Source organism: Trachurus japonicus, chromosome 15 (assembly GCF_045865225.1).
Source record: "Trachurus japonicus isolate A0001 chromosome 15, Traja_1.0".
In the NCBI taxonomy this organism is placed as follows: domain Eukaryota; kingdom Metazoa; phylum Chordata; class Actinopteri; order Carangiformes; family Carangidae; genus Trachurus; species Trachurus japonicus.
This window is the reverse complement of record NC_140921.1, coordinates 21,879,486-21,890,443: the sequence shown is the minus strand read 5'-3', so window position 1 is coordinate 21,890,443 and position 10,958 is coordinate 21,879,486. Positions and strand designations below refer to the sequence as shown.

The 10,958-nt window shown below is 38.8% G+C and overlaps 1 protein-coding gene across 2 annotated transcripts; it reads right to left on the bottom strand.

The window, feature by feature from the left end:
- Positions 1-231: 231 nt before the first annotated feature.
- On the bottom strand, positions 232-10,736 carry prdx3 (peroxiredoxin 3). 2 transcript variants are annotated; one of them, XM_085800513.1, is made up of 7 exons: positions 10,542-10,736; positions 7,002-7,104; positions 6,319-6,460; positions 6,078-6,213; positions 5,798-5,901; positions 576-741; positions 232-408 (listed from the first exon to the last, which is right to left on the bottom strand). In XM_085800513.1, the coding sequence occupies exons 1-7, from the start codon at positions 10,575-10,577 to the stop codon at positions 358-360; spliced, it is 738 nt and encodes a 245-aa protein (XP_085656639.1). In that variant the 5' UTR covers positions 10,578-10,736; the 3' UTR covers positions 232-357. The 2 variants fall into 2 exon arrangements, with proteins under 2 accessions (XP_085656639.1, XP_085656640.1); XM_085800514.1 differs by having other exon boundaries at positions 7,002-7,097; positions 10,538-10,618.
- Positions 10,737-10,958: the final 222 nt, after the last annotated feature.

The window sequence follows — 10,958 nt, the reverse complement described above, 5'->3', positions numbered from 1 at the left end:
TTGGTGGATGATATTTGGGCACAGTGATTAAAAGGAATGTTTCTTGTTAAGTACAACTCTATCCCCATCCTTCATACCAAAGAGCCATCAAACATGACCTCACTCCTCTTCAGAGAGTCGAGGAAGCCGAGGTGATTCACTGAATCACTTGGAGCCGTGAATGAGTGTCAGGTCAAGTAGCTTGAACCTCTGCTTACAATATGAACACCACACAGTCCTGCTCATAAAAAAGCAATTTATGAAGAATAGCTTTATTGATGTATTAAGCAGTGCTTGAGTAAATACAACTTTGGTGTACTAAGAGTGTTTCATTTATTTTTAGGTTTGTGCTGTTGTAGCTGGGAGCGATGTGAACTGTCAGTTGACTTTTTCAAAGTACTCCTTGGATCCTTCTGGGGTCGGTTTGATCTGAAAAACAAAACAGTTACATGATGAGGTCTGCTCTACCTCAGATGACTGATGTAGCTGGAGCACAGCAGTTTCTACACACTCCACTGAATGATTTCTGTGAAGTACATTGAGGCAGGTGTGATCATGAAGATGTGTAGGGATTGAAAAGTGTCCAGTGAACTCACCGTCGGGGACTCGGGGGTCCAGCTGGCCGGACACACCTCACCGTGGGTCTCCACAAACTGGAACGCCTTCACCAGGCGAAGGGTTTCTTCTACGCAGCGGCCCACTGGGAGGTCGTTCACACTCATGTGCTTCACCACACCGGTTGGATCGATGATGAACAAACCCCTGAAGGACGGGCGTAACAAAAACATTATAACACACATCTTTATCAATTACCTTTAAAAGAAAGAAAAAATCAAAGACTGACACACTGACATTGTAAAAAAAAATGTTAAAAATTTCCCCTCAAATGTATAAAATTATTGACAGGCTAATTAATATGCACAGGAACAGATCAAATAACAGAGAGCAAACAACCAAGGCTTCAGTCTGTGGCTCCATCATTGTACAGTGTACAGGGTCAACCTGGGAATCAAACCCACGGCCTGATGTGGTGGTGTCAGCTGACAGTGAGTGGCTGTCTGTCACCAGGCATGTTTTAACCCATAAGAACCCAGACCTATTTATCCTTGAAGGAAAATTAAGTGGGGTGAAACACAGACCAAGTGGAATGCATGGAACACATTTTTGAATTTTTTTTTTAAATAGCGCCACCTATTGTCAGAGATCTGGAATGTTGCATATATGTCACATCGGGCGTTTTTGGTATCTTAAATTTTCACTTGAAAATAAATGGGCTTAACATTTTCTTTTGCTCTGTAACACAAATTTGACCTTTTATTTGCATTTCCATAACATATATCAAAATTACAAATTTGCTGGTTACTATTAACACCTTTTTAAGACAAGTTTCACAACAAAAAAGGGCAAACACTATAGAAATGCGAATATTGCCTCATATTGAAGGCTTTAACCAGTTACTGAAGCCTTAAAAGCTGTGCAACCACAATTTTCTTTCCAACTACAAATACCTTGGCATCTGGATGGACAGTTGTCTTAATTTTAAGCACCATATCACCACCCTCATTGCTAAACTAAGAACAATACTTGGCTTTCTATACAGAAATAAGCACCGTTTCCCTACTCACCACAGGAAAAAAATTGGAGACACTATTTTTTCTCTGTTTTAGAGTATGGAGATGCCATCTATGGAAGAGCTGCAAGTTCCACTTTGATTCCACTGGATGCTGTTTACCACTCAGCCTTACATTTCATTTCCAATGATTCATATAATACTCATCACGGCACTCTTTATCAAAATGTCGGCTGGTCATTTCTGACAGTACGGGGAAAACAGCATTGGTTTTTATCCATTTTTAAAGCCCTGTCACAGTTATTGTCTCCTTATTTATCATCTCTGTTAACTATGGAATCACAAAACATTGGTACCCACTCACAGAACTGATAGTTGGGTCATATTCCATTCGTCAGAACTGAGCTGGGTAAAACATCCTTCTCTCACAATGCACCACATGGACCCCTCTCTCCCATCAGTACAGCAGTCCAGAACCCTTGTCTCAAACCTGGTTCATGACTGTTTGACTGTGTTAACTTTTCTTATTTGTTTCCTAATATTTAGTGTGACTGCTGAAGCAGTCACACTATTGTTCTTCTGTTTGGCCATTTTCTTCCGCCTTTTTACGGTCTTCTTCTAGTCCTTCATACTTTGTGCTATTTCAACAATTCATATATCAAAACGTGCAGCTTTTTTTGAACTTTATCGGCATTACTTTTCTCTTTTTAACTATTTATACTTTTTCAAATATTTAACTTTTTCACAAAAAATCTCACATTCATCAAAGTCTCAACCTCTCCTCTACACAACTCCACTGTAGTGTAGGGGTTAGGGTAACTGCCTGCCAACCCTAAGGTCACTGGTTCGAATCCAAGGGAAGAACTCTTGTTATGTTATGTTGAATTCTGCTCTCCTCCCCCGCCTTCAATTGGTTACAGGTGTTTGTTATCTCCTTGATTACTCATACCAGTTTGCAGCACATCATCACATTACAATGAATGACAACAGTTTTGAAAGCAGTGTGCTCTCTGTAGCTGAGTGGCAGAGTAAAGGTTTAGTGATCATATGGTCATGGGTTCGTTTCCTGCCTCAGTCTTTTCACTTCATTGCTTGACTTTTGATTCCAATTATTCAGCTGTCATTGGACAGTCTTTGATTCCTCATAGTATAAAGCTCATTGTAACTCAGGTTATCTGTGGCCATATGGTTAGTGTGTTAGGTGTTGTGCTATTTCAACAATTCATATATCAAAACGTGCAGCTTTTTTTGAACTTTATCGGCATTACTTTTCTCTTTTTAACTATTTATACTTTTTCAAATATTTAACTTTTTCTGCAAATTAAACTCTAGACAAATTATTTTCTCCAGTTTTGTAGCCACACTTGTCTTCTGGCTAAAATTCTGGTCAAAAATGCAAAGAGACTTAGATAATAATTTTAAATATTTTTTAAATGCAGCCAGGGAGCTCTCTGCTCTCATTCAGCCCAATGCTGAGAATTCTCCACAACTCTGTCTGAAACATGCTTATGTCTGTGCTCTCTGTGGCGAAGTGGCAGAGTAAAGGTTTATTGATCATGAGGTCATGGGTTCGATTCCTTACTTTTTTTTTTAAGCAGAAGCCAGTGATCCTCTTATCAAAGGTTTTCTTTACCCCTCACATACTGTCTCTGTCTGTAGCCTAGTGGTTAGCTTGCTGGTCTGGAGACCTGAAGGTTGCTGGTTCAAATCTTGCCTCAACAACAATTATAGTGAATTATTTTCCCAGTTGTCCTCTGTTGACTTCTGATAACTTGCTTCATGTTGAAACTGCTGCTCTCAGCCTGAAATTCACAGAAATTTTCATTCTAAGTCATTCAAGCTTGACTCTCAAGCTTTCTTGATGTCAGAGTGAGACAGTGTGCAGATCATTAACAGACAACAGTCTCTGCAACTGTGTGTGCACTGTGGCCTAGAGGCAGAGTGGAAGTCTAATGACCATGAGGTTGTGGGTTCGATTCCGACCTTGGTCACACATTTGTATGGTGATCACTGCTTGCACTATTTGCTAATTCTGCAACAGCGTTCAGCTGCTTTCAGCAGTCACACGCATTTCCATCAGGAAATGATACTTTATCTAGTTTCTTATGTAAACTCTCATTCTTCTTTGCTGTATTTGTTGTTCTGTATACAACATCTATTGCACGTCTGATGGTCGTCAGTACATCCTGAACACTGTATCCTATTTTGTTACAGAAAATACAGCAAAAAAACATAATTACATTAATATGGGACCAGCATGGGATACTAAAATCTTGTTAATTTACTGAGAAGAGTGTCTCTGCTAAATCTGTGGTTCAATTTCCGGACTGATATATCATTTTATTAAATATTGATTGAATTTGACATTATTTTTATGTTAACATTTTAAAATTATGTTTTAAATTGAACAACATAGAGTATATTAATTCAAAATACCTGAATCACCTAATTTAATTGAGCAGTTCTTTCCCATTTTCCTCATTGTGACATAGGCGTCACATGGTATTTTTCCTGACTTTTTTAAGGCTAAGGCCCGATGTGGCGTATATGTCACAGCAATATTTTCTTAAGTTGTTTTATATGAGTTTCTTCAAAAAATGAGGTCAGAACAGGTTAAATACAACAAGGGACATGTTATAAAAGGATTTGCATTGTGAAATGGGTGGTGGCTTATTTTATTGACAGAAAGCAAGCTTTTTAAAAGTAGCTGCCTCTGTGAAATGTGCCAACTCTGCTGGCCACCATCTTGGAAATGTTGTCATGGATAGAGAGATTCACAGAGAGTCATGTGACTGCACCAGGATGTTGAGTAGATGTCACTTAGGGACTTTATGAGTTAAAAGTTCAACATAAATATGTGTAAGGGGCTTTCCAGGACACTTGAAGGCAGTGTGACACCCGTGTCACCGTGGGTCCTTATGGGTTAAACTTTTTACAACAAAAACTGAAATCTTGCCAAACTGCCAACATTTAGCTAACGGCTGACGTTTCGCTCCCTAACCTTATTTCTGTCTGTCTGAAACACCTGTGTGTCGTCAGCCTGCCCTCAGAGGTTGCCATGGTGATTGCACTTGTAGAACTAGCTCTTAGCTGTGGCCTGAAGCTCAGAGGTTGCCAAGGCAATATGAGGGGGTTACCACGGCGATAGACAGACCCCAGGTAGAGGCAGGGATTTTCTACCTCTGTGATGGTCTCACATTTGGGTTTATTGTGACACAACAGTAGATCTTAACAGAAAAAGAAGCTGGCTGAGTGGACAGAGGCCTTCCTGAACATGGACATGTTTTTGGTGTTTCTAGAGTAGGCTGAATATTTTGGAAACGAGTTAATTGGCAGGGTGAGACTGGCTCATAATTCAAATTCTGTAAATCGATCTGGTTTTTCAAGCCCATTGTGAGAAAGATAATAGGTTTGTGTACAACTGTGGAAATATAGAGTGTAATTTGTGGCTGGGAGCAGCGTAAAGAGAAAAACAACTTCTCCCATTCTAGCCTGAACCCATTATAATCTCAACATTTCTTTAAAAATGATCATAATCAGTGATTGATCAAAAACTACACAACCTACAACCAACAGGGAATACTACATCAATAGATGAGACTTGTGTCTACATTTTAAGGTTTAAATGGCGTCTCTAGGTGAAAGTACTGTATGCTGAAGCAGTAGACGTTTGAAAAAGTCCAACAATTTTTTCGCCTACTCCTACTCATTCTCTATTTTCACTGACTTGCTTCACAAAAATATTCTTACTGTACCAAGAAATGTAATTACATATACATTATCTCAATGAAGCCCATGCCTGGATCCTCTCAAAACTGTAGCTACCTGATTGTGCACTGTGCTCATATCAGAAAAAGTGGTTTTAACAAAATCCTTCAAAATACAGTCCTGCTGCTGAAGCTGTGACTGTACGATTATTACACAGCCACCATGGAAGTCCAGAAAAAGCTCTTGTGGCAACATCTGGACTGGACAGAGACTTGGTTGGCAAATACAATTCAACAACAAGCAGAATATTGGCTTTTGACAAAACTCAAACAGTCCTGTAGAAGCATGAGAAAAAGAACATCAACTGTCTATTTGTCTCAGATGGTGAACAGAGACAGCAGCAGTCGTGGAGGTAGTAGTAAAGTGGCAAGTACTTTATGGTTTGTTTGTCTGGTCCAACAAAAACATTATATTAGATTAAACTCTGACATGTGTTGAATTCCCATGGCAGTTTCCTGATGGAGCACATCAGGGGCCTACCTCAGTGCGATGCCCGGACCCTCCAGCAGCACCCCATAGTCTCTGGAGATCTGCTTGGTGAGGTCTGCCAGCAGGGGGATGTGGATGTGGCCCAAACCTCCAGTCTGACAAATGAACATTTAGCATTTATTTCAGCATTAGGAAGCAGTGAGGAGACATCAGAGGAGCATGCTGCTGGCAGGATCTCTATTTTAATAAAGTTTAATTTATAGCTCACTTCAAAGACTGAACCTTGCACTGTGTGTGTGTTCCTGGGTAATGATTGAATGAGGATGTGTACCTTGCGTGGGGTGTTGATCCACGCCAAGTGGGTGAAGTGGGAGTCCACAGACACACCCACCACCTCACAGTTGACGTCGTGGAACTCGCTGGCCTTGTCGCTGAATGAGATGATCTCTGTCGGGCAGACGAAGGTGCTGCAGACACACATTAACACACATCACATTGATGTATATTCAATCTAAAGCTTAGGAAAGTCAACATATTATTCACTTGATTGTCACGACAGAATCCCGACTCACAAATCCAGAGGGTAGAAGAACAGGACCAGGTATTTGCCCTTGAAATCAGCAAGGCTCATCTCCTTAAACTCCCCGTTGTGGACAGCTGTGGCCTTAAAGGCAGGAGCAGGCTGAGTGACGGCAGGGGTCCATCTGCAAGAGCCTGATAGAAAAGTCAGGCACTGTTTATTCATATGTTTTCTTCACGTTTGAGCCAGTTTGTGTAACTGTAAATTCTCAGTTTTAATTGAAAACCATATTCAGCATATCAGTCAAATTCCAACAGCCAGCTACTGACACTGAGGAGACATGTAGTCACTAACACAGTGATGTGTGGTGTGATCTGCAGACAGATTTCTGTGCTCTGAATTATTCTGAAATATGAACAAAAAATGTTGAACATGATTTTTTTTCTCACCGATCATCAATTTAAATATTTCATGTAACATTACACACATACAGATCAGGTTGAACATTGAAACAGGTGGGTGGTTTACATGTTGTGGCTGATCTGTGTGTTCTGTTGGAGTTGAACCATGAGGCCGTGGAAAATGACTGAAACTACAAATTAAGTTTCAAATCAGAGGACTAATGATTTAGAGTGACATTCAAAACAGACACTCACCAGGTGACTGTGTGTTTTCACCTTATTGTGACATGTATTATTCATGCTGTGATATTTATTTCACTGGTAGCCTACTCACTGGTGGAGAGGCTGGCTCTCTGTAGTGCAGCAGCGCCGGCAGCTCTCACCGCTCCATGCTGACAGGCTGCTGTGACTCTGAGCCCAGCAGCTGCAACTCCGGCCTGAAGGAGCAGCAATTCACATGGTTGGTTAATTTAATCACACTTATTTTCAAAGGGGAAACTACCTGTGTCTTCGAGACTGGAGACTGAAACGGTTTAAAATCTGCTGCAGTTTAAAAGCTGAGATATGAATTCAAGGATATTTACTCCCCCGTGTTTGAAGGATTCAAATTCATCCTCCATGAAAAGAAAAATGTCCTTTATTATTTTAAATGGTTTACTTTGACTGCTGCCACTTCAGAGTCTAGTGAGCAAAGGTCACGAGGTGCAAGATGTTCAAGGCTGAGCTGGTTAGAGGATCTTTACAAATGTGCGGCTGTGCTTTGAGCTGCAGACGAGACAGTAAACATCTGTCAACAGGCTGAACCAGGCTGGGTCACAAATTAATGACATGCTTTCAATAAGTGGGATTCTTTGTCTAATCATGATGGTGACACTGAAAACAAACTGAATATCACTGAAGAAATGCAATTTAATAATAATTTTTAAAAAAACTTTGTGTATGCAAAAGCATAATTCATGTCAGTTTTGCTGATCCTCTGTTCCACCTGCATCTGTCACAACAGTTCAGTAAGTCTGGAATTGTTCTGAGACCTTGTGCACGTATTAAAATTTTAGTCTCTTAAGTACTTTCACTTTATCATCAAAGACACCCTTGTTTAGTTTTTGATGTTTTTCACTGTGTTATGTTTTTGTTTTGTTTTCCTTTCTTCTCACTTTTTAATTTATAAAAATTGGAAAATGTATTGGTAATTATTATGATTAATTGGATCGTGATTTATTATTTCTGACTCTCTGGTTGCCAATAAAAAAAATTAAAAGAAAAAAAAAAAAGACACCAGCTCCCTGATTATATACATGTTCTGCATTGATTTTTTTTTTTAAAAATAGTGCAATCAAAAAGGTTTCTAAATATTTGAACCCTCCACCTCATCAACACTGATCATCAACAGAATGACGACAGGCTCTGAGGTGGTTTGACCTCTGCAGTCCCGTCATGTCCACAGTCTCCACATGACAAGTCACACCTTTCCATTTTACACATGTGAGAAGTGAAGCTCCAATATAAGTGATACTGCACTGCTCTCTAGGGTTCAAAAGTCAGTCACAGCACAAACACACTGTAACAATACGCTCTGTCTGAGCCTGTATATGCACGGGCTGTTTTCTGATGTGGGTTTCAAAGATAAAAAAAAAGGACAAAAATACAAAAGATCTGTGTCACAACTGTGTGACTGAACAAGCTGCAGCACGTTGACACTTAACAGAAGAAAAGACAGATGTTACTGATAACACAACGGCTCTGTCCCTCTGAGTCATCACATCACAGCACCGTGACCCTGACACTCAAACAGCTACATCCACACATCACTGACTGGATTTCTTACACCTGAGCTTTTCCTCCTGGAACATGTCGAATACAACCAATCCATCTACCAATCTTTAACCCATCTCCTCCAGAGCAGACCTGTCTGCGGCACGTTTGTCTTCATTTATTTCACAGACCACAGCCCCACTCTAAGGCTGAGTTCAAATTCAAAGTTATTATTTTGGTCATTCCATGAAATCGGTAACTTTTCAACTTTGAAAAGTTAAAATTTAAACTATATTTAATTGCTGTTTTTTAAGTAGCCAGGAATCAAAGAAAGTTTAAAATGACAAGAAATTATGTTGTGCCATCAGGCTGTGGAATTTAATATTTTATTACAGTTTTAATGTTTTCCTAATCTTGTCAACCCTGTTACCGACATAAACTTTACAATATACAGTATTTCTAATTAGAGATTATTGAGAATATTTTCTATATATAGTCTATATAGTTTTAATTATAATGGTAACAGTTGAAATTCAATTTTTTAAAACATTTTTATCAAATTAATGACAACAGGGTTGAAGTTATGGTAACAGGGTTGACAAGAGTAATAGATGACAGGACACACATTCTATTGTCTACACTGCAAAGGTAACAGGGTTGACAGTAACAGGGTTGACTATTTCAAGCTAATTTGCCCATTGCTAGCTGAAATAAATGCTAGCTAAAGGGCAAACTGTGTACTTTGAAAGGTAATTACCTGTAGATATTGATTATATTATGAGAAATAGAAAATTGTTTAGATTTATATATGTTATATGTTATGTTATATGTTAAAAAGTGGTAACAGGGTTGACGTTGTATGCTTGTCCCCCCTGGTCCAACCTTGAAAAAACATCAAAAATAGCACATCAGAGATGAGAGAAAGTTACTTGTTACTGAGCTGTTAGCATCCTGGGTAAGAGATGATGCAACCTCCTGTCAATCATGTCAAATCTGGGATGTAACTTTGTTTTTCTAGGGTTTTTTGGTTAGGGTAAAATCAGGGGACACCGATAAATTGGTAGATATTTATAATAATTCATATATATTATTACCAAAAACACTGTTTTGCAGTAAGATCATACTTGAAACAATATGTAAATATGAACATTTTAACATTTTGCCAATATTTTACATATTAAAAGTCCTGTTGACGTACAACAACAGTGAGGGACAGGCCAAAAACCTCACCCTCATCAGCATAAAAGTCATTTTAATTATTTAAAATTATATTTAATTGACTTAAATTTGATGTTATATAGTAAGGAGAGAAGACATGGTAATGTTATATTTTTAAATTACATATCAATTTGTTGTTATCATAATTTTATGACTGATTCCTTCTTGGGGACGCAAAAGTTACCGATTTCATGGAATGACGCATTTGATATTTTTTTGAAATGTGCAAATTAACTTAAGTAATTTTAGTATTAAAAGACATTTCACACAAAACTCACACATCAAGACATAAATATAAAACATAAATATAAAACACCGAGTTTCGTAATGGTGACTTGAAGTCGTGACTTACAAAAGCCTGCCTGGAACGCACCATAAGTTTCCTGACTGAGGCCTACTGTGTGGAGTTTCCCGTTCAATTAGTGATTTAATTGAAATCACCTGTGCTTTTCCTGCTGTGTCCCCTGCCACCGTATTACAACGTGAATGGTGCATTGTGTCTCTGCTAGACACAAATTTAAATAAACAACCCGTTTTTTCTTTTTCACAGCAGCTCAGTGTGAACACAGAAGCAGAGTTGGGGGTTTTTTCCCATTAAAAGTTACATAATAACATGAAACTACATTTAAATTTAAAAAATAAAAACTTAAAACACATCTGTATCTTATAACGAAGCTCGTCTCAGTGTGACAGTGTTTCCAGTGACCCACAGTGACCACAGGTCGGTGTCGCAGCTTCAGTTCAGTTCAATTCAATGTGCGACACTGACGACACGACAGCGCCTCGGTGCGCGAGCCAATCATTCATCAATACAAGCTATCGGGACCGGTCAATCCCTGTTTATTAAACAACAATACATACTCTACACTGCATCGGAGAAAGTGTTGTATGAAGTTGTACTTACAGAGGTCCTAAGTAGTCTTCCAATGGTGGCTGCCATCTTGGATTATGTCAGAGGAGGGCTGTTGGATTATTGCGTCATTTACGCACGTGTTCCACGCAAATCTCTTTAAAATATATCAATACAAAATATTAACTCGTATGTTCAACTGTCAGCTTGACTTTATGCATGTGAACACTGGTAGAGATCTGTTACTGTGTAAAGTTTAATCCAAAAACAAAACAAGCTGTGACGAGCTGTCGTGCTGCCTTCAGGTGCTCACGAGCTGCACGGGAAATTTTTGTCAGGTTAAAAAAAAAAAAAAACACAGAATAACAAAATGTCCAATTACTAAAAGGTTATTGGAGCACCGCATATATACGTCAGTTTTTGTTGTTTTTACTTTATTTATTTTTGGTCAAAAAATGACAAACCATTCAT

Excerpts from the sequence above, each read along its gene's own strand:
- prdx3 (XM_085800513.1), bottom strand. The coding sequence starts at position 10,577 with ATGGCAGCCACCATTGGAAGACTACTTAGGACCTCT. Across the intron at positions 7,105-10,541 it reads GAAGACTACTTAGGACCTCT|GCCGGAGTTGCAGCTGCTGG; the intron begins GTAAGTACAACT and ends CTGCTCCTTCAG. Across the intron at positions 5,902-6,077 it reads GGATCAACACCCCACGCAAG|ACTGGAGGTTTGGGCCACAT; the intron begins GTACACATCCTC and ends TTCATTTGTCAG.